Raw genomic sequence first — 26,581 nt, 5'->3', positions numbered from 1 at the left:
GAGTCTGTGGGCGGGGCTCCAGCAGGCCCCGCCCCCGCCCGCCAGCGCTGTCCCCGCATCTCGAAGTCTGCGAGGCCTCGGTGGGCGCTGAGAGCCTAGCGCCACAGCCCGCGCGACTCGCCGAGCCCGGCCCGCCCCGGGGTCTATGGGGCCGCTCCTCTGCTGCGCCGCCCGGCCGGCCCCACGCCGTGCCCGGAGCCTGACCCGTGACCAGGTAACGAGGCTGTGGGTACTGCGGGTAGGGAACGCCTGGGGGCTGGCATGAGAGGACAGGGAACTCCTGGGTCCTGGAAGAAAAGGGGACCGGAACTCCAGTGTGCTGGGAGCTAGGGCATCGGAACGCCTGTATCCCGAGGCTGAGGGAGGGGGCGCACAGATGTTGGGTCCTGGAGAAATAGGGGGCTGGGGGATCTGGACGCCAAGGTCTAGGGCATCGGGACACTTGGTTGGGGAGGCTTGGGGGCGGTGTAGATATGGGGAGCGGGGGTGGATCCTGAATGCCTAGTCCTGGAGGAATGAAGACCGAATTCAACACGTTCCTTGTTCTGGGGGATCTGGATACTAGGACACTTGGGCCCCGAGTGTCTGGTCCATCCTGGGGGCGTCCTCTGGCTGAGGCTCTGGCCACTGCATCTGGGGTTGAGGCTCGCACGTCCGGGCCTTCAGGGAGGAAGTTGTGGTTGCGGAGATTTGGCTGCCCAGACACGTGGCATCACCCCGAGGGGCTGGGGGTGGTCCTTGGGCAGAGCATAGGGTGGGGTCCCTGCCCTCTGTCCCCGCTACCTCCTTAGCCCAGCCCGGGAAATAGGCGCACGGCAGATGCAAGGAACCGGACTCCTGGGATGGGCTTCTGGGGGCGGATTCCCCGGGGCAGAGGGCTCTGGGGGCTGCAGCCGGGCGCGCCCGGGCCCGGGCGAGGCGCCCGCCCCCCTCCCGGCTTGGGCATGCTTGGCACGCAGCGCGCGGGCCGGTCGGATCCGTATGCGCGCCGCGTGCGCCTATTGGTATGCGGGAGCCGGCCCGGCGCGGGCGTGAGGCGGGCGCTCTAGCGGGCGGCGCGGGGGAGGCGGCGGCGGGGCACGTCCTCGTCCTGAGCTTCTCCCAGAGCCCGGCGCGTTGAGAGCTGCGGACTGTGTAGCGGGGACCCAAGGGAGGGGAAACTGAGGCAGCATCTAGCCGCAGCTCCTTGCTGGGACCCTGCGCCCCACGCGGACCTCGGTTTCCCTAGCAGGTGCCCCACCTGCCCCCTCGGGCGCTGAGCGCTGCCTCCCGCTCCTTCCCGCTGCAGGAGACGCGGCTCTCGAGTTCCGCAGGCTGCTCTGAGCCCGCCTGAGCGGGTCTCCGCGGAGATGGCGGCCCCCTACCCCAGCAGTGGCGGTGGAGGCGAGGTCAGGTGCGGGGGAGGTCGCGGCGGCAGCGTCCCTTGGGACTTTCTGCCAGGGTTCGTGGTCAAGACCCCGCCCGGACCCTGGTGAGCAAAGCTCCGCCCCTCGGGCTGTGGTCCCGCCCCCAAGGCGGTGTCCCGGGAGGATTCACACTCGCCTTCTGCCCCGCCCCCTCGGGCCAGAATTTCTTACCTGGAGTTGCTCAGCTGTTGTTCTGTAACACCCACCCCACACACCTGGCGTTCTGTTCCTAGCCCCCTTCTTCGGAATTCCTACCCAACATTCTTATCTCTCTCCTCTTCCTCCTCCTTCCCCCAGAATTTACACCCCAGGTTCTGCTCCACGGCCGGGTGTAGAAGTCACACTCAGGCTCTGCCCCACCTCGGGAGTGTTGAATCCACTTTCAACATCCCGTCCTGTTCCCGAGGCCCCAAGAGGCGAGGCTCGTCCCTCAACCCCAGACCCCTGAGTCCCCGGGTCCCGCTGACGCCCCCTCCGCGCCGCCCGCCCAGCCTGCAGGCGCAGCGCAAGGAGAAGTCCCGTAACGCGGCGCGCTCGCGGCGCGGAAAGGAGAACCTGGAGTTCTTCGAGCTGGCCAAGCTACTCCCGCTGCCCGGAGCCATCTCCAGCCAGCTGGACAAGGCGTCCATCGTGCGCCTCAGCGTCACCTACCTCCGCCTGCGCCGCTTCGCCGCTCTCGGGGCGCCACCCTGGGGTTTGAGGTCCGCGGGGCCGCAGGCTGGCCTAGGTGAGTGCGCATGCGCGGGGGTGGGGGGGTCCAGGCGCGCTCCCCCGGTGCAGGGCACCCGGTATCTGAGGGTGCGCACCAGCTCTCTCCTAGCTCCTGCACCCTGAGGGAGTACAGGATTTGGAGTCAGACCTTTTGTGTGTTCCTATCAGGCGGCTTCAACTGTCCAAGCCTCAGTTTACTCATCTCTAAAACGGGCTCACCAGGTAGGGACGATTTCATGAATTCTGGCCTAATCACGGGCCTGGCCACACTGGATCATACAACCAGTTAATGCTCTTATTGTTATCAGGGAAAATGAATCATTATTATCACAAAGGAGATTATCACAGCGCCATGGGCGGGACAGGGGAGACCCAGCCTGGGCCTCCTATCCACTAATGGGCAAGAAACTCCCGCACTCAGACCTGAGGGACCCCAGAGGGAACCTCTAGAGTCTGAATTCCCAGTTTGGGATGCGGGAGGGAGACAGGATAATATGGCAGGTAAGATGGCGAGCTTCAGAAAGACGGGGGTCCCTGTCCCCACTCAGCCACTCCCCACCGTTGTGACCCTGGGCAGGTCGCCTCACCTCTCTGTGCCTCACTTGTGAAATGGGAATCATGATGAAGCCCCACCCCCACCCGCAGGGCTGAGAAGAGAAGAAGATCTACCAGGTAATATGTGTATGTGTAAAGACCCTAAACACACCTGGCACAGAGTAAACGATCAGTGTCTAGCAAGCACTGCTATCAATGGTTACCTGCAGGTTTATTGACCATCTACTGTGTGCCTGCTACGGTTCTGAGCCCTGGAGATCCAGCAGAAAACAAGCTTCATAAAAGTGCCTGCCCTGGACAGGCTGACATCCTACTGGCCAAGACACAATAACGAAATGCAATCAATAATATGTTAAAATATAGAATATGTAAAACACAGATATATAGATAGGTATCTACTTTCATTATTATTCAGACTTCATTATATAGAAGTGTTATGTTATTACTTCTATTTTATGTTTTATTACTTTACTCTTATTACGAGAAGAGAGAGAGTCGTCTTCATCTGAGGTCGCAGGTGACAGGGACAGGGCACCCTAGGCTACCTCCACCCCCCCACCCCCGAAGGGTTGTCCTTAAGGTGGGGTTGGAGGGGCTCCAATTCCCCTCCTGCCCTGGTCTCAGGGGGGAGGGGGGAGAGAAAATAGCATTGATTAAACTCGCAATAAATCACCATTTAAATTTAAATAATCCGGCTTCCCAGGCGGTAATTAGGCGAATTGACTGGCGCGGAGAGAATGCGGCATTAGCGCCGCTGATTACTGTCATTACCGCGAACAACATGTGCGCCGGCGGGGGATAAACATCTTGTCTATTGTCCCCAAGCCCCGGGGAGAGAAAGGGGGAAGACGCTGAGAGAGCCTCACCGGCGTCCGGCCTCCCCCCTCCGTGCTTGCCGGGATGGCTAATTCAAGACCACTGACCTCAGCAACCTCCCTGCCTGTACGTGGGAAGGGGGTGGGGCAGGACAGTGTGCGGGGGAGGAACTGCGTGGACTCCCGCTGTACCCACAAAATTAAGAAATTGGGAGCATTTCCTGCTCTCCCGGGACCCCAACAAGAGGCCAAGCACCTGCTTCAATAGCTCAGATGGGAAAACTGAGGACAGTGAATTAGCTGCCGTCAGAGAGCAAAGCATTCTGCCTCAAGCTCTCTGTAAAGGAGGGGGCTCCCGCGTTCTCCTCAAAAATAATGGCAGTAACGTACCAGTCAGACACGGTGTTGAGTGCTGCATCCAAATTCACTTGCTAATCCTCTCAAAAATCTTCGGAGGGAGGCAATGCTATGTTCCCATTTTACAGAAGGGGAAAACTGAGACCCAGAGACGTGAAGCTCTTTGCCCAAGGTCACACAACTGAGAAGGGGCCCAGCTGAGATTCAAACTCAAGTGGCCTGGCTCCAGAGCCCACCTTCTCAACCACCATCCTTGGCATGCTTGTGGGTCTCCAGGGATGGATCCTATGTTGCAGGTCTCGGCCTCTCTCTGGGCCTTACTCTACCATCAGTGAAATGGGATGACAGATGTTGAAGTCTAGCCAGGGGGCTCTAAGTCTGGGGAGGAGACAGCCTTGATCTCCTATCAGTGTTTGTCATTCATTCAACAAATGCCCAATGAATACCTTCCCTGTGCCAGGCACCGTTCTAGGTGCTGGGGACACAGCAGGGAACAGGACAAAGTCCCTGCCCTCAAAGGTGGGCCTACACACCTGACACGGTAGGTCCCTTGCCCCCCACCTCCCTGATATCACTTTTCCACCCCTCTGGCCTCTTCAACCCCCTCCCCCACATGGGCCACCTTGCTGTTCAGAGAAGCCTGTTCCCACCTCAGGTCCTTTGCACTTGCTCGGCTTCCACCAGGAACTCCCTTCCCTTAGAATGTGAGCTTTTCAGTCAAGCCTTCCCTGACCACTCTATTAAAAATGACAACCCTGGGACTTCCCTGGTGGTCCAGTGGTTAAGACTTCTCCCTCCAGTGTAGGGGGTGCAGGTTTGATCCCTGGTCAGGGAGCTAAGATCCCGCATGCCCAGGGCCAAAAAAACAAAACATAAAACAGAAGCAATATTGTGGCAAATTCAATAAAGACTTTAAAAAGAGAGAGAGAGAGAATAGCACGTGGCATATAGTAGGTGCTTAAAAAAAAAAGACAACCCCTGCTCCCAGCATGTCCTATCTTCCTTTCCTGCCTTATTTCTTTCCATAGTACTAATCATCATCTAATACTATATATTTTTTATTTCTGTTGTTTCTTGTGTTTCTCCCCTACAGCACCTTGTGTGCTGAGCCTAGAATAGAGCCTGGGGCACAGTAAGGGATCACTAAGTATTTCTTGGGTGACTACAGAACTGCATTGAGGGGAGGAGGGGGGACATCACAACTCACAGGTCAGGCACGGCCTCTCTAAGTGACCTTTGAGCTGAGACTGGAAGGAGGTGAGGGAGCAAAAGCTAGGAGAAAAGCTGGGAGGAGAGTTTTCCAGGCAGAGGGAACAGCAAGTGCAAAGGCCCTGAGGCAGGCAGCAATCAGCTTGCTACGTGCAGGTCACAGTTGTGAGGTCAGGGGCTCCAGAGAGGAGTAAGTGAGGCAGGAAGTGGTCAGCGGGTCAGGGGCCAGGTCCTGCAGGGCCTCTCAGGCCGTGGTGAGGACTTTGGCTGTTACCCCGAGTGAGATGGGAGTTACAGAGGTGATGGATGTGAGGGCAGAAGCTGGGAGCCCAGTGAGGAGGCAAGTGCAGTCGTCCAGGCGGGAGGTGGGGCAGCTAGACCAGGGTGGGGGCAGTGGGGTGAGAGGTGGTAGGATTCAGGTGATGCAGCGAGGGTCCAGCCTCAGGACTTGCAGAATATGGGTGAAGGTGTGGGAGAAAGCGAGGGTCAAGGTGGATGGTAAGGAAGCCTCCCCAAAAGGTAGAGGTGCCTGAAGTAGAGCTTATTCTGATAAGAATGGTGCAGGACTCACCTATTGTGTACCTGGCTGTGTGCCATTTGCATGCATGAACCCATTCTGCTCCAGCCCTAGACCCATTTCACAGATGCAGCTGAGGAAAGTACAGCCAGAAATGCACCCACTCCGGTCCTCAGGCCTGCTCCCAGGGAGCAAGGCACTCTGATTATGGCAGGGGGCTCCCTCTCCCAGACTTCCAAAGCTAATGAAGTCCCAGCCCTTCATTAGTTGCCCTAGCCCAGGGCAGCAAATCCCTCAGGGCAGTTGAGAATGGGAGGTGGAGGGGGAGCCCTGGGAGAAGTCTTGGCTTCTCCCCTCGGCCCCTCAGCGCCCCCTCTGTGTGTGGGGGAAGATGACAGCTGGGCCAGTTTTGTTCCAGCAGAGGCAGGCTCTGATAAGAAACTCAGCAAATGTTTGTTGAATGAGCGAATGATGGTTGGGGTCCGGATGTGAGGAGGGGGCAGATCTGAGAGTAGGGAAGGGCCCACAGCTGAATCTGGCGGACACAGGAGTTGAGGTATTTGTGGGAGAGAGGAGGAAACACAGAGAGAGGAGTCAGGGAGTTGGTGGATTTGGGGCCGGGGGAGGCCGGGGGTAATAAGACACATCAGTCAGGGATGGGGACAGAGGCCGGGGAAAGGATGAGGGAACAGCAAGTGGCTGAGCCCTCCCCCTATACGCACCCGCCTCCCGACGTGCCCATTAAGGCTGTTAATTGCAGCCGTTCAGTCTGACCTGGGCTGATCCTGTGAGAGGGAAAATGAAGGAATTAGCAAAAATGACAGGGGAAAATTGCGACAATTAGCAGGCGGCATTGTTCCCGCCTGTCACCCGGCTGGTTCCCGCTGCATCTCGGGGGAGGGGTCCCCATCACACACACACCCCGTTATTGTTCCTGGAGTTCCAGGCGGGGATGGAAAAAGGGTGTGAACAGCCGTGGGGATGCTGGGGGTGCTCCTGGGAGAGGAGGCGAGACCAAACATTAAGGGGCTGGGGGCGGGGCTTGGGAGCTGCGTCCTGATTGGGGGGGAGGGGGTGGCGTTTCGCCGCCTGGTGTTTTGATGGTCTGGAAATAACAATAGTGATCACGCTATTAATACTGATCCCAGCTCTGTTTCAGAGCACCTGCTGCATGCGGGCGCCCGGTAGGCCCTTTCAGTTCCCTAAGCCAACTGAATGCTCAACACCCCTGTGAGATCAGCTCGTTAGCAAACCCACCTGACAGAGGAGGAAACTGAGGCAGAGAGAAGTGAAGGCACTGGTCCCAGGGCACACAGCCAGGGAGGAACAGTCCTGGGGCTTAACGCCAGAACTGGACCCTCGGCCCTGCAGGAACCAGGTGCTTGGGGACCCTCGAGGTCACTGGCTCCCCAATCTGAGCAGGGACCCCTTGCGGGGGTCGTTCTCTGCAGGGTCAGGGAAGGGCATCCTGGGTGGGAACAGAGTCCAGGAACACAGGGCCTCTGCCCACGCCCAGCATGGATGTCTGGAGCCCTCTGCTCCTCACTGCGGGGGATGGGTCGGCCTGTGTCTCTGTTTTCTGTCTACTTCTCCATCTCTGTCTTCCTGCCACTTTTTCTGTATCTGTCTCTGTACATCTGTTTCCCTCTGTCCCTCCATCTCTTTGTGTCTCTCTGTCTTTACCTATCTCTGTCTCAGTTTCTCTGTGTCTATATATGTCTCTACCCCTCTCTCTTTTTTTTTTTTTTTTTTTTACCCCTCTCTCTTTTAAAAAAAATTTTATTGGGGTAAAATTTATATAACATGAAATTCACCGTTTTACAGTGTGCAATCCGGTGGCACTTAGCACCTTCACAGTGTTGTACAACCAGCCCTTCTATCTAGTTCCAAAACATTTTCATCACCCTCCAAAACCCTGTCCCATGAGCAGTCCCTCCCCATTCCTGCTACTCCTCCCCCCAGCCCCTGGCAACCACTGATCTGCCTTCCATCTCTGGGTTTGCCTCTTCTGAACGTTTCGTATAAATTGAATCCTACACTGTGTAGCCTCTGTGTTCAGCTTCTTTCACTTAGCATAATGTTTTCAAAGTTCATTCACGTCGTAGCATGGATCGGTACTCCATTTCTTTTTATGGATGAATAATCTTCCATTCTATGAATATAGCACATTTTATTTATCCATTCATCAGTTAATGGACATTTGGGTTGTTTCCACCTTTTGGCTATTAGGAGTAATGCTGCTATGAACATTCATGTACAAGTATTTGTTAGAGCACCTGTTTTCAATTCTTTGGGGTGTATACCTAGGAGTGGAATTGCTGGGTTATATGGTAATTCTATGTCTGACTTATTGAGGAATTGCCAAACTATTTTCCAGAGTGGCACACCGTTTCACATTCTCACCAGCAATGCACGGGGGTTCCAATTTCTCCACATCCTCGCCAACACCTATTTTCTATTTAAAAAAAAATTCGAACCATCCTAGCGGGTGTGAAGTGATCTCTCACTGTGGTTTTGATTTGCATTTTGCTAATGACTAATGATGTTGAACATCTTTTCATGTGCTTATCGGCCATTTGTGCATCTTCTTTGGAAGAATATCTGTTCAAATCCTTTGCGCATTTTTGAATCCCGTTGTTCATCCTTTTGTTGTTGAGTTGTAACGCCCTTATTTCTTTCTCTATTTCCTTATATCTCTCTGTCTATCTATTTGTCTGTCTTTGTCTCTCAATGTCTCTTTCTCTGTCTCTCTGTCTCCTTTTCTGTCTCCTATCTGCCTCCTTCTCACCCTTCAGGTCTGAGCTCAAACACCCCCTCCTCCTTCAACAGGCCTTTCCCCATGCTTCTTCTTTCATTTATTTATTTATTTAAAATAAATAAATAAAATATTTGGGCTGCATTGGGTCTTTGTTGCTGCACGTGGGCTTTCTTCAGTTGCGGCGAGCGGGGGGCTAGTCTTCGTTGCGGTGCATTGGCTTCTCATTGCGGTGTCTTCTCTTGTTGTGGAGCACAGGCTCTAGGGGCGCAGGCTTCAGTAGTTGTGGCACGTGGGCTCAATAGTTGTGGCTCGCGGGCTCTAGAGCGCAGGCTCAGTAGTTGTGGCGCATGGGCTTAGTTGCTCCACGGCATGTGGGATCTTCCTGGACCTGAGCTCCAACCCATGTCCCCTGCATTGGCAGGCGGATTCTTAACCACTGTGCCACCAGGGAAACCCCCCGTGCTTCTTTATTTCACACCACCTATTCGATTCTTCATAGGGCCAAAAAGCCCTGGCCTCACCCCTCCCTCTTCCCCCAGCCCCAGGCCGCAGGGGCCCCGTGGCGCTGGTCTCCGAAGTCTTCGAGCAGCACCTGGGAGGACACATCCTGCAGGTGAGGCCCCTTCCCTGCCTGCTGCTCCTTGCTGCCACCTGGTGGCCGTCTCGGTAGAACCGCACCCTTTTCTCCAGCATCAGTCCCGTAGGGGAGCCCCAGAACTGGGAGGCAGAATGCTCAGGCTCCCCCTCCTGCTCCCCCCAGGCTCAGGCTCCCCCTCCTGCTCCCCCCAGGGCCGCTGAAGCGCCTTACCCCAGAATAATCCATCCCAGGCGGAGATCCAGATTTCAGAACCTCTTACAGATGCCAGGCCCTCCTCTCCCCGACCCTGTCTCTCCCCACTCTAGTCCCTGGACGGCTTCGTGTTTGCCTTGAACCAGGAAGGGAAGTTCCTCTACATCTCAGAGACAGTCTCCATTTATCTGGGTCTCTCACAGGTAAGGGGCCCGCAGCAGCCTGCCTGGACTGGCTCAGCTGCCATCTCCCTTGCCGGCCCTCCTCTCTCCTGGCCTCACCATCCCAGCATGAAAAAAAAAAAAGGACTGCATCTTTGGTTCCCAAAGTGTGTTCCTTGGAACCCCACATGGCACCTAACATGGCTCCTCCTCCCAGACAGAGGAGGGTTATTAAAGTAAGAGGTCGATTTGGAGAGAGCAAAATAGCAGAAAGCTAAATTTGCCTATGAGGGGTTGCCAACTGTACCGTATTTACCAAAACTTGTTTATTCTTAACACTTTTAAAAGATTACAGCAATTCGTACCGGAAGGGCTTGGGGTTTCCAGCTGGGAAGATTTTCTGTGGCATTTTCGTTGACTAGTTTTCATTTTGCCTTTATTTCAACCCACTGTTTCTGTTCCAGCTCCTGCAGCTGGTGGCTGAAAGGTAAAAGGGGGGCAAAGAGAAGCCAAAAGCCCCCAGCCCTGGAGTCTTGTCTCCGTGCAGCGTCTTAGGACTTGCCAATGCAATCAGTACAAATTGCTGTCAACTTTTATCATTGTTACAAAGATTTTGACAAATGGCATATTTAGAAAATTCAGTGCATTGGTATTTGGCCTTCGTGAACAGCTCTTCAGTGAGTTGTTGGAGGTTCCTGGAGGAGGAAGACCCTGAAGGGAGAATATGGACAAGGGGAAGGGAGGGAGGAAGAGTGGGGGGAAAGGCTCAAAGCTGGTGTGTGTGTGTGGGGGGGGTGTTTAATGAGGGATAGAGGGAAGCATGTGACCCCAAGTCCAGGGGCAGTGGGAGCCATGGGAGGTTTCTTTTCTTTTTTTTTAAATTTTACTTTATTTATTTTTATTTTTGGCTGCGTTGGCTTTCCGTAGCTGCGCGCGGGCTTTCTCTAGTCGTGGTGAGCAGGATACTCTTCGTTGCGGTGCGCAGGCCTCTCATTGTGGTGGCTTCACTTGTCGCGGAGCACGGGCTGTAGGTGCATGGGCTTCTGTAGTTGTGGGCTCAGTAGTTGTGGCTTGCGGGCTCTAGAGCACAGGCTCAGTAGTTGTGGAGCACCGGTTTAGTTGCTCCACGGCATGTGGGATCTTCCAGGACCAGGGCTCAAACCCGTATACCCTGCATTGGCAGGCGGATTCTTAACCACTGCGCCACCAGGAAAGTCCCATGGGAGGTTTCTGAGAGGAGGAGGGCCATGGTCAGGGGAGTAACTGAGGGAGGGGTATGTACGTGGGGACTGAAGGCCAGAAGACCAGTGAGGACGCTGGGACAGAAACACAGCAGGGAGAAGATGGGTGCGGGGACTGGGAAGGTGTGGAGGTAAGGGCACTACTGTGAGAGATTTGAGGGATGAATTGAATGTAAAGTCTGTCTAATTAAAAGGTTCTAACTCTTTAAAGAGTTTGAAAGCCATTCCATTGCTTGTGTCCTGATTTCCATCCTGTGAGTCATTTCAGGGCGCAGTTGTTTGCTGTATGGGGGTGAGTAAGCAAGAGCTGCGTATATGAAGGCTTACGACACCCCCATCCCAACCACATACACAGCTTCTTTATACTGTAGGCAGGGGCAGAAAATCCTTAATAATCTCTGGGTTTGAAGTGGAAGGGCACGGGAAGCGCCTTTTTATCCTCCTTTAAAATGGTTTAAATATATATATATATTTATTTTCTAATAAAAACACACACCTGCTTGCTGGCGAGTGAGCCTGTGGCAGAACAGGAGAGCGAGTGACTGCGCGCGCACCTCACCCGCCCCCTGCATTCCCCTCCTTCGCCGGCAGGTGGAGCTGACGGGCAGCAGCCTCTTCGACTACATTCATCCGGGGGACCACTCCGAGGTGCTGGAGCAACTGGGGTTGCGGGCCCCGACCCCCGGACCCCCCACCCCGCCCTCCGTCCCCTCCTCTTCCTCCTCCTCGTCCTCGTCCTCCTCGCTTGCGGATACCCCTGAGATCGGTAATTCTCAGCATCCCCAAAGAAAGAGGCCTGAGGGTAGCTTAGGGGCTGATGGGTACAATGTATCCAACTATGTCTCCTTTATACAAAAACACTCTTGTTAGAGTATTGCAAGCAAGTTTTTGTAAAATGAATCAGAGTCTAAATTGAGGTAGCGAGACGTGGCTCCCTAAGATTGCCTGGATCCCCAAGATTTGAACTTTAGAAAGACCCCTCTGGCTGCAGAGTGGAGGTGGGTGCCTGTGGGTGACAGATGGAACCAGGCTTTGGTAAATAATAATAACAACGTGTGCTTATTGGGCATTTACACGTGCCCTGCCTTTAAGTACATAATTTTATTAAATCCTAACCACAAGCCCACAAAGCAGGAGCTATGACTATCCCCATTTTATAGAGGAGGAACCTGGGGCACAGCATAGAGAGGTTGTGTCCCAGGTCAGCTGTAAGTGATTGAGCTGGACTCCAGCCCAGGCTTGTCTGACTCCAGCGCCTGTGCTTCTACTCCTCTCCAGTGGAAAATTCCACTCCATTTTGGGGAGGGTGTTGGAGATTACCCTTTTAGCTCTGAGATATTGGGGGACTGAGGTTATCTTTCTCATAAATAGGCTTTTCTTATATGGAGTTTGCTTAATACCCAAACCATCTGAGCTATCAGCAGTGCTTGCAAGCTTGGGGAGATGTTTGTGACACGTGTGGGACTGTTAGGGAGTGTGATTATATTTACACCTCAGTTTGAGGCACAGGGTCATCTGGGTGTGAGCATATTTATAAGACAATTTCACAGGGTTTATAGAATAATCTGTATTTGTGTGGCTTATTTGTTGCTATAGCCCAAGCCCCCACTCTGTGCTCAGCCCTCGGTTGGGCAGGGCTGGGGACACAGTGGTGACAAGAGCCCCAGCCCCACCCTCCCGGGGCTCACAGTCCAGTGGGGGAGACTGACCCTGTCCCCAGACAGTGATGACCCAGACTGGGCAGGGCTGGGGTAGGAGACCCCGGAGGGGCAGCTGACCCAGCCTGGGGGTCAGGGAGGACTTCCTGGAGGAGATGTCTGATCTGAGACCTGGAGGTTGTGGCTAGAGATGATGTCAGCAGGAGGCAGTTCTTGCCAAAGTTTTAGGCCATGGTGAGGAGGAGCTGGGCTTTCCCCCAAGGGTACTAGGGAGCCATGGCAGGTTCAGAGCAGAGGAGGGATGGGGTCAGATCTGAGCTTTAGAAAGACCAGGCTGGGTGCTGCTGGGAGGGGAGATTGATGTAGGATGTCAGTGGGCTTGTAGAACCCAGTAGGTGCGTCTGTGTGACTGTGGCCATGACCCTGTGTCTGGATAGCTCTGTAGAGGGCAGGGGTGGCCCGTGTGTGTCCTCTTCAGGACTCCATAACCTTCCTTCACTCTTCGTCCCAGAGGCCAGCCCCATCGAGGTGCCCCCCTCCTCCCGGGTCCAGGAGCGCTCCTTCTTCATCCGCATGAAATCCACCCTCACCAAGAGGGGGCTGCACGTCAAGGCCTCAGGGTACAAGGTGGGTGTGAGCTCTCCGCCCCAGCCTCTGACTCCCGGGTCCCCTCTCTGGCCCAAGGAGAGCGCCTGTATTCACGCCAGCTCTGTCCACGGGCCCCCCTAGTCCTCCCACCCCACTGGCCCCGCCTTGCCCTCCTCCGATCGCGCCTGCCACCTGCAGGTCATCCATGTGACCGGTCGCCTCCGGGCCCGCGCCCTGGGCCTTGTGGCCCTTGGCCACACGTTGCCCCCGGCCCCACTGGCTGAGCTGCCGCTGCACGGACACATGATCGTCTTCCGACTCAGCCTGGGTCTCACCATCCTTGCTTGTGAGAGCAGGTACCGGGGTTGGGGGCTGAGGTGGGAGGATGGGGTCGCACGGGAGAGGGGGGGTAGGCAGGAAGTAAGAGGAGCTCGGGGGCGGGGGTGGGGGCGGGGCCCTGGGGAGCCGCGGGAGGAGGGAAAGCCGCGGAGGGCGAACTGGAAGAGGGAGTGAAGGCGGGGTCTGGGGCGGGGCCTAGGGCGGGGCCTCTAGGATGGAGGCGGGGCCGTGCTCGATTCCGAGAGACCCAGGCCCTCCCTTCAGCAGAGCTCCGCCCTTCCCTGATCCTATTTCTCTCTGCCTCTGCGGCCTCTCCTCTCTCATCCACTCTCCCGCACGACGCAGTGGGGGGAAATTAAATAGCGAATTGGTCTCCAAGCACCGAGCGCCGGGTGGCCGGGCCACCCCACACCCAGGAGTGCCGTCTGCTTGAATGCCCATGGCTGCCCGAGGAGGGACACTACTATTTTAAATATTCTCCCACCCATTTTACAGAGGGAAAAACTGAGACCCAGAGCACTCCAGAGCCAGGGTTTGGACCCTGAGGGATTCCAGAGCCAACCCTGCCTCTTTCTCCCCACCCCATGGTCTGGGACCCCTTCTCCCCTCCTCTCTGTTGCCCCCTGCCCTCAGAGTCAGCGACCACATGGACCTGGGGCCCTCGGAGCTAGTGGGCCGCAGCTGCTACCAGTTTGTCCATGGACAGGATGCAACCAGGATCCGCCAAAGCCACCTGGACCGTGAGGACCTCTCACCCCAGACCTGAGCACCCCCACTGCCCCACTCCCTGGAAGTCCTTCTCCCGGGCTGACCACAGTCCCTCCTGCTGCCACCTCCAGGGGCTCCACTCAGCACAGGAAGAGCAGCAAGGAGACTCTGAGCAACAGCTCAGGATGGGGGCATGGGGAGTAAGGGGAACCGTGGGGTAGCTCTGACCCACCCTTCAAAATCCAGGGGACTTGATGCCGGGTTTCCGCTCTGTCTTTCTGACTCGGGCTCTCTCTGCCTCCCTCTCTGTACTTTGCCTTTCTCTTCTCCACACCGTCTCACCTTTCCTGTTTCCCTGTTGCCCCCTCTCTGCCCGTCTCCCTGTCCACCTCTCTCCCACTGCCTGTCTCTCTCTGCCCCTCTCACCTCATCCCACCCCTACCCCATCCCTTCCGGTGTCTCCGGTCCCTGGGCTGGGCCCAGTGCTGGACAAGGGCCAGGTGATGACCGGTTACTACCGTTGGCTGCAGCGCGCCGGGGGCTTCGTGTGGCTACAGTCCGTGGCCACCGTGGCCATGAGCGGGAAGAGCCCTGGAGAGCGTCACGTGCTCTGGGTCAGCTACGTGCTCAGGTGAGGGTTGCGCCCCTCTCCTCTCCCACGGGGAGCTCAGAACTCCCTCCAGAAGAGTCTGCCAGCTCTCCCCACCTTCGGGTGGGGGCTCTTCAGGGAGGGCTTCTAGAAAAGGACCGATGTGGGCAGTGGTGGTGAAAACATGAAGGGGAACAGGGTCCAGTGAGAGTAAAGGCCTGGAAGAGGAATGAGCTTGCAGGAGGCCAGGGGTGGGTGGCGGAGTGACAAGCGCTTCCAGGGAGAAAGAGGCAGATATGAAGTGGCCTCAGGCCCAGGGTGCTTCTGGGGCACTGGGGGAGCCATGGCAGGCTCTTACCAGGGGAGGGCCACCACAGAGCAGAGCAGATGATGGAAAGAAGCTGGAGGTGGGAAGGACGTTCCAGGCCGAGGGCACAGCACAGGCAAAGGCTCAGGGTCACAGCCGGACCCATCTGAGGAACTACAGGGGGTGCTCTGGGCTGGAGTATAGAGTCTCGAGAGACGAAGCTTAGGATGGTGGTGGGGGCACTGGGAAGCCATGGAAGGGTTTAGGGCTGGAGAGAGTCACAGTCAAATCTGCTTCTTGGAAAGACCACTCTGGCTGCCATGTACAGGGAGGTCTGTGGGACAAGACAGGGATGGGGGGCAGGGGCAGGTCCTGGGAAATGCCGGGCAGCACAGGTGGAGGAGGGGAGGCGGCCATCTGGCCATCTCTGGCTTTGCGGGGCCTGGGTCTGAGCCTCTGAGAGGAGCAGCAGGTTTGGAAGAAAGATGCTGAGGTCAGGTGAGCATGAGGTACCCGGGGGACACTTAGGTGGTGACATCCAGGCGGCCACGGGCTGCCAAGTTTGGGCCTCGGGAGACTGGGCCAAGCTGGGCTAGAAGCCAACTTGGAATTTGGGGTCCAATGATGAGTCCCAAGTGCCTCGGGCAGGGGCCGGGGGGGGGAAGTGTCTACACTCAGAGCGGGAGGGGAAGTCTACACTCACAAGACTGGCCGGAAGGAGGGAGTCTCCCCTCACCAGAGGCTGGGTGGCCCGGGATTTGAGCTCCCAATCCCATCTGTCTTGTCCCAGTCAAGCCGAGGGGGGCCAGATACCTCTGGATGCCTTCCAGCTTCCGGCCAGCGTGGCCCATGAGGACACGTCCAGCCCAGAGCCAGCACCCACAGGTGAGCCCACCTCCCACCCCAGCCCCTGGGAGGCTCCGAGTGGCCTCTGGGACCTGTGCTGTCTGGTGCAGAGGCCACTAGCTTCACATGTGGCTATTTACAGTAAGATTAAAATTAAAATTCCATTTCCTTAGTTGTACTCGCCACGTTTGAAGAGCTTGGTGGCCATAGGTGGCCAGTGCAGATATGGAACTTCCTTCCAGAGGACAGCCTGCGTCCAGACCAGAGCCTCTTACATCTGGGGCATGGTCACGCTTTGTGGTGGTGGCCATCCCATGCATTGTAGGGCATTTGGCAGCATCCCTGACTTCTACCCACTAGAATCCAGGAGTATCCTCCTCCCCAGTTGTGACAACCAAAAATGCCTCCAGACTTTGCCAAGTGTCCCCTAAGGGGACCAAACCCCTCCAGCAGAGATCCACGGGTCTTGACCACGGGGCGCTGCTCTATTCCACAGATGGGAAGGCTGAGGGCTGGGGACGTGCACACACGGAGCCCTTCCAAATCTTCCTCTTGCAGAGCCAGAGCCACCAGTGGAAGGAAAGCAGGCCGTCCCCCCGCAGGAGGACAAGGACCCCCAGCCCCGGGGCAAACCCATCAAAGTGGAGCCTGGCCCGGGGGAGACTGAAGACCTGGAGGACAGTAGGGATGAGAAGCCGTCCGGCCACCTGGCCCCAACGAGGCCCGAGTTCACGTCGGTCATCCGGGCGGGGGCCCTGAAGCAGGACCTGGTGGGGCCGTGGGGCCTGGCACCTCCTGGGGACCCCCCACCTTCCCTCCTGCACACTGGCTTCCTGCCCCCCGTGGTGCGGGGCCTGTGCGCACCTGGCACCATCCGCTACGGCCCTGCCGAGCTGGGCCTCGTGTACCCGCACCTGCAGAGGCTGGGCCCGGGCCCCACCCTCCCCGAGGCCTTCTACCCCGCGCTGGGCCTGCCCTACGCGGGGCCCCTGGGCACCAGGGTGCAGCGGAAGGGGGACTGAGGACTGGAACAGCCCCCCACGTGGCCAGACCTGGGGGATGGGTGGGGACCAGGGCTCTGAGCCCCGGTGAATTAAACGCCTGTTCCCACTCTGTGGCTCCTCTCTGGGGTCAAGGAGCTCCTCTCTCCTTTTCTTCCTTCTTAGGTATCTCCGTGTGCCCCCCAGCGCCTTCCGCCCCTACCCTCCTCTTTCGCTCAGCATCCCCGCAAAAGCAACCACCACTCGGAATCGGGAGCAAGGGAAGGGTCAGGTTTTAATGTCCCGGTCCTCGGGCCCTGGCAGTCCAGTGCCCAGCCGTTCCCCGCAGCCGCGGCCCTGTGGCTCACTCCGGTGGCGGCCGGCCCGCCTCGTCCGGCCCTTCCGCTGCGGCGGTCCCGTCGTCTTCGGGCACCAGTTCCACGTCCAGCTCCAGCTGGCCCATGTAGAGGCCGACGGCACAAGCCCAGAGCAGGCCGGCGGCCAGCACGGCGCCCACGCCTGCGGCCGCGCCCCCCAACGAGAGCTGCATGGGTCCTCGCAGCGCCGCCAGGCCCACCACATAGGAGGCGCCTCCCCACACCACACACAGGCCGCCCAACAAGAAGAAGCCTGTGGGACAGAGTGCGGGCCGGCGTCAGGGAGGCTGATCCTGGGGACCCAGGCCGTTCACGGGACTGAGGTGGCGTTAGAAAGGGGATGGGGCACACTCAAGAGCGGGGTAGGGGTCAGGGACAGTACAGAGCCAAGGTCGGGGACTGGAGAAGGAATCGGAGGGGTGGCTAGGCTTGGAGGTGGGGGGTTGGTCTGAGAGCAAAGATAAGGTCGGAGGGGCAGGGGCAGGACCAGGCTGGGGGTGGGGCTGGGACAGAGACCCTCATCTTTGTTGAGAAGTTAGATTGGAAAGGATGAGGACCCACAGCCCTGCCCTGAGCCACCCCCTCTGGTGGGTCCAGTGCCCAGGAGGTAGGGATGGGGTGGGTAGAAGGTGGACACTCACAAGGTGAGGCAGCTTCCGGTGGGGGAAGAATGAGGGGTTCTAGCGACGTTTACTCTGGGGGGGGGTGACGGGATGGGGCACCTCCACCCTCCTCAGTGGGGGAGGGAGCGCCCCACTCTCTGGTGGGGGCGACACTGAGGTCTGCACTCACCGTAGGCGGCCTCCCGACCCATATCACTCTGCATGAAGGAGATGACCCCGATGCCTGATGCCAGGAGGCCATTGCGGAACCAGGAGAGGAAGGCTGGAGGGGGTGGGGCGGGGCGGAGAAATCCGCATCAGCTCAAACCCTGCTCTGCAGCCCCCCAGCCCAGACAGTCAAACTGAGGGGCGCCTCTTCATCTCACCGCCCAGTCTGGCCCCAAATCCCCACCTTGTCCTGGCGGTCCGCCTACCAAACCCTATCCCCCCAAAACCCTCTCTCGTCTCCATCTCTGAGCGCCTCCCCACCCCAAGCTCTGCAACACCAAAGATTCAAGACAGTCTGCAGAATCTGGCGGAGGATCTAAGATAAAAATTTCAGAACCTAAATCTGAGGACAGGAAGGTCCCAAGAGGTCATCTTGGTCAACGTCCTCCCCACATGTGTATCCCCAAGGGGTGCCCCCTCACTTCTTCCTCAGACCTCCGGACAAATTGTTACCCCCCCCGCCACACACACACACTCCCCCAGGCCTCTCTCCAGCCTCCCCTTTCAGTTTTCTGAAACCTCACTATCTGCTGCTGGGTATGCTCTTCCTTGGTGTCATTCACATCCATTCAAGTCCTTGGTGTGGCACTAACGGGGACTACTCGGGTTACAATCCCCCCACCCTTACCCCATCCTGTACCTACAAGACCAGTCCTCTCCAATCCGGACCCCCACCGCCCACATGAGGCCCCGCCCCCTGCAGCCAGGAGCAGCACGCCCTCCAATCAGCCCAGAGATTTTCTTCTATTGGTTGTTCCCTCTTCTAATCCGCAACTTCCTCCCTTTTCTGTGGGGCTCCACGCTCCCGCTTTATGCAGAGTGGTCGCCTCTTTAATCTGAACTGGCCCCTCCAACGAGGCCCCCTCTTGTAGGCAACTCCCCCGCCCATAGCCCTCTTTGGAAGCCTCTCCCACCCAGACAGCGCAGTTTGATAAGGCTGCCTGTCCTGGCCCGACCAACCTCTCCAATCCCTACTGCACCCCATAAACCGGACCCACGGTCCCATCCACAAGCCCGTCTCCTATGCGGACAGACTGCGCTCTTGCAGCCTGCGCTTACACGGAAGCCCTTCTCCCCCCTGAGCCCGGGCCCCGTTTCCAGCAGAAATCCCACCACCATCCTCCACTCGCGCGCGCGGACAGCTCGGCTATGCGGATCCCCCTCTCCCATCCGGGCCGACCCCAGCCACAGCCCCAGACCTGTCTCATGAGCCTTCCGGAGGAGCCAGGCGTCTGCGCGGTCCAGCTCGGACACTGGGGGCGGCGAAGCCCCAGCGCGGGGGCCGTGGCCAGGAGCAAAGGACCCCCGGGCACCCCCGCTCCGGGGCCGCGGAGGCGGCAGCAGCGCCCCCCGGAAGCGGAGTCGGGCAAGGCGGGCAGCCCGAGCCCACCACCAGCCACCTCCCATGGTTCGCACTACGGCCGCGGCGCACCGCACCGCCCCATGGGCCGCCCGTAGGCTGAAGCGCACGTCACTCAGGCTTAGCCGCTCATCTATTGGCTTTGCGTGTGCCACTCAGGTCCGGTGCGCACTGTTCATTGGTTGAAATAGCGGTGATCCCTCCTCTGTCATCTGTGCCGGTACCGTGCGTCCCACCTTGCTTCTGGGGCCGGACTTCGAATCCCAGCGTTCATTACGCAGGGGGAAGGCCGGTCTTCAGAAGTCGGAGGCGCTATGTCTACCGGGACTTGTAGTTTTTGTTAATAACTTTAATAGCCAAAAAACAAAACAAAACTCGTGGTGCTTAATGTAGAAACTTTGCAAAATCTCGAAGAGCCCAGAGGAGAAAGTAAAATTCAACATTAATCCCACCAAATGAGCGGTTACTGCTAATATTTTGTTGTACCCCTATTCCACCTTTTTTCTAGGCGGGTGTAAACAGTTGTCGTTTGACAAATTAATTTTTTTCATATGGTAGCGGTCAATCGTGAACATTGACCGGTGGCACTGAATATTTTTCCATAGCATAATTTTTTTTTTAATTTTTAGTTATTTTGAACATGGTACAAGATGCAAGTTACAAAGTGGTCTAATGAAAAGTAATTCACATCCGGTGCCCCCAGCCAGTTCCCATCCCCTGTTCCACAGCAAGTTTAAAGCTTCACACCGATACATTATAAGGACGTACCACAAGTTATCCCAAGCCCTAGATTGTTTCCAATTTTTCCTGCTATAAACAATTGTTTCCTTCTAGGTCTAAGCCAATGTCTGAGTTGAGAGGGACCTGATTTAACTGTCAGATTTCAGCAGCCAGCTTCTGCCTCTGGGTCCACAGATGGCTTTATATATGCCCTTATTACACTGTGTTGTAATGATTTCTATACTTATCTGTCCCTGCTATCAGGCTGTGAGCTTCCAGTGGACTGGGTCCTTGATCAACAGGTCTCCATGTCCCTCCATTCAATATAGGTAGGGGACTTGGTAAATAAGAATAGCAAACATTTATTAATGACTTCCTCTGTGCCAGGAATTGTGCTAGGCACATTATGTGCATAATGTCATTTAACCCTATCATAACCCTAGCAGTTAAGGATTAGAACATTCCCTCTTTTATAGAGGGAAAAAAACATAAGGCTCAGAGAAGTGAGGTAATAAAAGTTAATGTTTGTTGAGCACTAACCATGTCAGACACTGTGCTCTTCCTTTACATGGATACTCTCATTAAATCCTCAACCCTAGGTAATATATACCATTATTATCCCCATTTCACAGAGAAGGAAGAGGAGAGGTTAAATTAGTTGCCCTAAATCACACAGTTAACTAAGTCCAACGCCAAATTACTAGCCACTGTGCCATGCATCTTATACGCATTCATTCATTTAACAAGTGTTTACTGAGAAATTGCTCTCTGACAGCATCATGCTACACATTTGGTATAAATCAGTGAACAGATAAAATTCTCTGCCCTGAACTTCCTCAATCTGATAAAGGGCATCTACAAAAAACCTACAACCAGCATCATTCTTAATTGTAAAATATTTACTACTTTTCCCTTAAGATTGAAATAAATCAAGGATTTCCACTCCCACCACTTCTGATCAAAATTATATTGGAGATCCTAGCTAGTGCAATAAGTCAAGAAAAAGCAATAAAGGGCATAAAGATCAGATGGAAGAAGTAAAACTGTCAATATTTACATGTGATGTAATTTTTTTTTTTTTGGTTGCTCGTCTTGTGGGATCTTAGTTCTCTGACCAGGGACTGAACCTGGGCCCTCAGCAGTGAAAGCATGGAGTCCTAACCACTGTACTACCAGAGAATTCCTGTGATGTGATTGTTTATATAGAAAATTCTAAGGAATCGAAATAACTACTGAAACCAATAAATGAATTTAGCAAGGCTGCAAGATACATGATCAATACACAAAAATCAGTCTTATGTTAATATACTTACAGGAAACAATTATAAAGTGAGATTTAAAATAATTCCCTTTACAATTAGCATCAAAAACAAAAATACTGGGAATTCCCTGGTGGTCCAGTGGTTAAGACTTCACCTTCCAATGCAGGGGGTGCAGGTTTAATCCCTGGTTGGGGAGTTAAGATCCCACATGCCTCGCAGCCAAAAAACCAAAACATAAAACAGAAGCAATATTGTAACAAATGCAATCAAGACTTAAAAAAAATGGTCCACATCAAAAAAAATCTTAAAAAAATACTTAGGAATAAATTTAACCAAAGATGTGCAAGATTTCTATACTGAAAACTACAAGATACTGTTGAGATACATTAAAGAAGATCTAAATAAATGGACATGTATATACCATGTTCATGGATTGGAAAGTTCCTTGCTTTCATGGAGCTTACATTCTAGAGCAGTGATCCCCAACATTTTTGGCACCAGGGACCAGTTTCATGGAAGACCTGTTTTCCGCAGGGGGGCGGGAGGGGTGGTCCAGGTGGTAATGTGAGCGATGAGGAGCGGCAGATGAAGCTTTGCTCACTCACTGCTCACCTCCTGCTGTGCGTCCCTGTTCCTAACAGCCACCGACCGATACCAGTCCATGGCCCGGGGGTTGCAGACCCCTGCTCTAGAGGGGAAGGCAGAAAATAAGCCATAAATATGCTAAATAAGTAAATTCTAGGGAAAGTCTGGGACACTAGAGGAGTCCAGATAAGGTAACTAACCCTGCTTGGATGTGGGGTCAGCAGGGGGTGCCTATGTTGAAACTGGAACTATGAGTAGGCATGGACCAGGTAAAGCATGATCAGAGACTTGCAGAAAGAATCGGGGGCCCAGGAAAGATTCCTGTGAGTGTAGGAAACTGAATATAACAATAAAATAAATGACGATTATTTACCACCATGAGAGAGTTTCCTTAGTTTCTTGTGGGCAGCTGTGATAATTATATTGTCTGAGATGACCTAGAGTGTGTAGAGATCTTTTGAATCCAGAAAAGCAGCTCTCTGCTGTCCTTAACCCCAACCAGAGCAAGGCATCGATAATCTTAACCCTCCAAAATCACCCCATTTAGCTCCTGGGTCACCTTTAATTCCTGATCCTGTGCACTAGGGAGCTATGGTGCTATGGAGGGAACAGACAATGTTTATCTGTTAAGAAAATCACTCTGCCTCTCTTTGGAGGATGGATTGTAGCAGGGAGAGATCAGAAACTTGCAAGAGGACAGGTTACCATATCAATACCTATCTATTTCTCTCCAATACTTCCCTAGTCCAAACCCTTGTTATCTTTCACCTGGACACCTGAAAAAAAGCTCATTCAATGATCTAAAGACCTCCCCTAAAGTAGATTCTCCATTTATTAATTCAGCAAATATTTATTGATTACCTACTATGTACCAACCTCTGTTTGAGAAACTGAGGATATAGCAGTGAACAAAATAGAAAACTGTCCCAGCCCCTATGGGCATGACACTATTGGGGAAGGGAGACAAAGGAATAATTAATGTAATTTCAGGTAGTGTCAAATCCATGAAGAAAATAAGTCAAGGTGATGAGCTAGAAAATGAGACAGTGTGGCTGCCAGCCTCTAAGATGATCCAGTGATCTTCACACTTTGTATAGTCCTTCTTTGTTTGTTTTGTTTTTAATTAATTAATTAATTAATTAATTTATGACTGCATTGGGTCTTCGTTGCTGTGTGCAGGCTTTCTCTAGTTGTGGCGAGCAGGGGCTACTCTTTGTTGCGGTACGCGGGCTTCTCACTGCGGTGGTTTCTCTTGATGCGGAGCATGGGATCTAGGCATGTGGGCTTCAGTAGTTGTGGCATATGGGCTCAGTACTTGTGGCTCACAGGCTCTAGAGCGCAGGCTCAGTAGTTGTGGCGCGTGGGCTTAGCTGCTCTGTAGCATGTGGTATCTTCCTGGACCAGGGCTTGAACCTGTGTCCCCTGCATTGGAAGATGGATTCTTAACCACTGTGCCACCAGGGAAGTCCCTGTTTTGTTTTGTATTTTAATTTATTTGGCTGCACCGGGTCTTAGCTGCAGCACGCGGGATCTTCACTGCCACGTGCAAGATCTAGTTCCCTGACCAGGGATCGAACCTGGGCCCCCTGCATTGGGAGCGCAGAGTCTTAACCACTGAACCACCAGGGAAGTCCCCTGTATAGTCTCTTGCCACATCCAATCAGAACAGCTCTGTGTGACCGACAGAATACTGTGGAAGTGACAGAATGTGACTTTCAAGGCTGGATCCCAAAAGACATTACAACTTCCACCTTGGTCTCTTGAATCACCTTTTCTGTGGGAAACTGGCTGCCACATTGTGAGGACACTCAAGCATCTTTGCGGAGAGGCCCACGTGGAGAGGAACTGAGGCCCTAGCCAACAACCAGCAACAGCTTGCCAGCCACACAAGTCAATCTCCTTGGAAGTGGACCCTCCAGTCCCTGTCAATTCTTTGGATGATCACAGCCCCAACCCAAGGTCATGGGAGACCCCGAGCTAGAACCACCCAGCTAAGCCACTCCTGTAGGATTCCTGACCTACAGAAACTATGTGTGATAATACATTTATTGTTTTAAATCACTAAGTTTTGAGGATGTGACATGTGAGTAGTAATCTGAGTAACAAAAAGGAGTCAGCCATGAGGTCATGAGGCGGGGTGCTCCAGTCAGAGAGGATGGCAAGTGCAAAGGCCCTGAGGCCGGGGTGTGCTTGACACGCTGGGGAAATAGCCAGGAGGCCAGTATGGTTAGAGCAGAACTAAGCAATGGGGAGATTGGGAGGAGAGGACGTCAGAGAGAGAATGGGGGGCAGAGAGAGAATTGGGGTGTGTTATTGGAGTCTGGTGGGCCATAGTTCGTGATGGGAGCCAGTGGGAGATTTTGAGCTGGGGTGTAGCATGATCTGATGTATGTCTTTTGAATGTGGTGCTGAGGGCTCAGTGGAAAACGGACTTAGCAGGTGGAAGATTTTTTAATTAATTAATTAATTTGGTTGCACCGGGTCTTAGTTGCAGCACGTGGGATCTTCATTGCCACGTCTGGGAGGTTTGTTGCGGCATCTTTTAGTTGCGGCATGCGGGATCTTTTAGTTGTGACAAGCCGGATCTAGTTCCAGGACGGGGGATTGAACCCAGCCCCCAGCACTGGGAGCACGGAATCTTAATCACTGGACCACCAGGGAAGTCCCCGGAAGAGGTTTTTAATGAGCATCAAATGATGTTTCTCCCCAGCTTAAACCCTCCTATGAGGGTGAAGATCTTCCACAGCTTTCCATCACCCTCCAGAACCGTGGCTGCAAGGCCGGCTAGGCCAGGCCCCTGTCGACCTCTGCTCCTTCCTCTCCTACTGGGAAGAGCTTGGATTTTATGGAGGGAGAGGCAGGTTGGGGGGTTAAACTTGGGGAGGGAATTCAAACGGGCTGTACTAATAGTCTGCCTGCTGGCAATGAATGTTAAGCATTAAATGGGCTTAAATGGGAACGGAAAATATTTGAAACACATTTTTCACATTTTTGGCTGATGAATGGTTTTAGGCAGATGAGAAAGGAGAGAAGAAAAAAAAAGATTAAAGGGTCATTGCAGAGAAAACAAATCCTCTTTAAAGAGACAGAGCTGGCCAGTTGCCTCTGCACTTGTGATTCCATCAGTGGTTCTAAAACGAATCAATCGGGAGCTTTAAGAAAAACATTAATGCTCCAGCCCCATCTTGGAGCAACATAGTCAGGACCTGCGGATCGGAGGGTGAGATCAGGCATTGGTATCCTTTTACAGTGAATATATTTTTATTCATCACAAGAAAAGAAAATATAATTATGTGATGCGATGGAGGTGCTCCAACACTGCAGTGGTAATCATACTGCAGTGGTAATTGTATGTATGGATCAATGTGTGTCAAATCATCACAGTTACAATAGAAACTTATACAGTGTTATAGGTCAATTATATCTCCATTTTTAATTTTTTTTTTTTTTTTTGGCCATGCCATGCAGCTTGTGGGATTTTATTTCCCTGACCAGGGATTGAACCTAGGCCCTTGGCAGTGAGAGTGCAGAGTCCTAACCACTGGACCACCAGGGAATTCCCTACACATTTTTTTAAAGAATATATTTTTATCAAGAACTGACTAGATGGGGACTTCCCTGGTGGCGCAGTGGATAAGACTCCGTGCTCCCAATGCAGGGGGCCTGGGTTTGATCCCTGGTCAGGGAATGAGATCCCACATGCATGCTGCAACTAAGAGTTCACATGCCACAACTAAGGAGACTGCCTGCCGCAACTAAGGCCTGGTACAATCAAATAAATAAATAAATAAATATATATATATATATACACATATATATATATATATGTATATACATATATACATTTTTTTTTTTTAAAAAAGGAACTGACTAGATGTCAGGGACTGTTCCAACACCCACGGACACAACAATGAACCCAATGAACCAAGGAGATAAACGATCAGCTTTGGTGGCAGGCAGGACATTTCAGAGTGTGGAGGGGAATTACAATGCCAAGTTGTGAAAACCACAAAGAAGGCATTTATTCAGGTTGTCCTTGAATAAGATTTCAACATTTTGTCCAACCAGGTGTTCACGGCCCATTTCTCGGTCTCACCCTCTGTTTTGCTCTACGCAAACTTAAGTCTGGCTTGTCTCCTCCCCCCAGGCCCTTAACTATAGCTTCCCTCTTCTCCGAAGGACTGAAAAGTGGGACATGCCTCCTCGTCAGCTTCTCCTGAGAACGCACTGACCCCAGGAAGACACACTTCCTGTGTGTCTTGCAAACCACCATGGTTACTTTTCCTCATCTAGGCAACTTCCCGTTGACTGCGAAACCCTCTTACCCTAGATAAGCAATGTCTTTTTCTGTCTGATTTTTAAGATGCTTGCAGATTTTGTTTGTTTTTTGGCTGCACCACGCGGCTTGTGGGATCTTAGTTCCCCGACCAGGGATTGAACCTGGACCCTTGGCAGTGAAAGAGCGGAGTCTTAACCACTGGACCACCGGGGAATTCCCGCTTGCAGATTTCGGAGCTCAGAGCATTCTCTCTACTGCAGTGGGCTTTTTAAATAAAATTAACTCTGTCCGGAGTATTTGACACCTCCAGAAAGTCCTTGTGTGTTCTTCATTAAGTTACTTCCGAGATACTTTCTAGTTTTTTTTATCGCTCTTGGGAAGGTTATCTGATTTTCTGTTAATTTCCTGGTTGGTTATTGCTGGTATATAGCAGTTTTCTTGACTAAATAACACCTCTCCACTTTTTATCGTCCCCACACCCAGGTATTCTCTTCCTTGTAAAAATGATTTCAAGGATGTACTCCAGAAAGTGAACATGTGAATCCAGGGAAGAGAAGGCTATGGGTTGTGAGGGTTCTACATGTGAGGGAACAAGGTGTCCCTGTGACAACAGTCTGAATAACTTGCTTTATG

General features: G+C 53.8%; 2 protein-coding genes and 1 non-coding gene across 3 annotated transcripts; 1 reads left to right on the top strand and 2 right to left on the bottom strand.

Annotated features, from left to right (window-relative positions):
• The first annotated feature begins 1,349 nt into the window (after positions 1-1,349).
• NPAS1 (neuronal PAS domain protein 1) lies at positions 1,350-16,664 on the top strand. Its single transcript, XM_065898907.1, has 11 exons — positions 1,350-1,471; positions 1,898-2,133; positions 8,868-8,941; positions 9,232-9,321; positions 11,112-11,286; positions 12,690-12,805; positions 12,965-13,122; positions 13,739-13,845; positions 14,297-14,444; positions 15,500-15,594; positions 16,114-16,664. Exons 1-11 carry the CDS (start codon positions 1,350-1,352, stop codon positions 16,575-16,577), a joined length of 1,785 nt encoding a protein of 594 aa, XP_065754979.1. The 3' UTR covers positions 16,578-16,664.
• Positions 16,665-16,814: 150 nt separating this feature from the next.
• Positions 16,815-19,153, bottom strand: TMEM160 (transmembrane protein 160). The gene is made up of 3 exons (XM_065899542.1): positions 18,942-19,153; positions 17,705-17,797; positions 16,815-17,165 (listed from the first exon to the last, which is right to left on the bottom strand). Exons 1-3 carry the CDS (start codon positions 19,147-19,149, stop codon positions 16,900-16,902), a joined length of 567 nt encoding a protein of 188 aa, XP_065755614.1. The 5' UTR covers positions 19,150-19,153; the 3' UTR covers positions 16,815-16,899.
• Positions 19,154-25,152: 5,999 nt separating this feature from the next.
• TRNAE-CUC (transfer RNA glutamic acid (anticodon CUC)) lies at positions 25,153-25,225 on the bottom strand. The gene has a single exon. It is a non-coding gene; the product is annotated as a tRNA-Glu (tRNA).
• Positions 25,226-26,581: the final 1,356 nt, after the last annotated feature.

The sequence above is a fragment of the Phocoena phocoena genome, chromosome 20, assembly GCF_963924675.1.
Source record: "Phocoena phocoena chromosome 20, mPhoPho1.1, whole genome shotgun sequence".
NCBI lineage: Eukaryota > Metazoa > Chordata > Mammalia > Artiodactyla > Phocoenidae > Phocoena > Phocoena phocoena.
Note: the sequence above shows the minus strand (reverse complement) of the source record. Positions and strands in the feature narration are given on the sequence as shown.

What these genes read in the sequence shown, in the direction of transcription:
- NPAS1 (XM_065898907.1), top strand. Translation starts at nt 1,350, where the DNA reads ATGGCGGCCCCCTACCCCAGCAGTGGCGGTGGAGGCGAGGTCAGGTGC. An exon ending in ATCCTTGCTTGTGAGAGCAG is followed by an intron (nt 13,123 to 13,738) that starts GTACCGGGGTTG and finishes CCCTGCCCTCAG; the next exon opens with AGTCAGCGACCACATGGACC. An exon ending in CCCAGAGCCAGCACCCACAG is followed by an intron (nt 15,595 to 16,113) that starts GTGAGCCCACCT and finishes TTCCTCTTGCAG; the next exon opens with AGCCAGAGCCACCAGTGGAA.
- TMEM160 (XM_065899542.1), bottom strand. Translation starts at nt 19,149, where the DNA reads ATGGGAGGTGGCTGGTGGTGGGCTCGGGCTGCCCGCCTTGCCCGACTC. An exon ending in CCGGAAGGCTCATGAGACAG is followed by an intron (nt 17,798 to 18,941) that starts GTCTGGGGCTGT and finishes CACCCCCTCCAG; the next exon opens with CCTTCCTCTCCTGGTTCCGC. An exon ending in GGGTCGGGAGGCCGCCTACG is followed by an intron (nt 17,166 to 17,704) that starts GTGAGTGCAGAC and finishes TCTGTCCCACAG; the next exon opens with GCTTCTTCTTGTTGGGCGGC.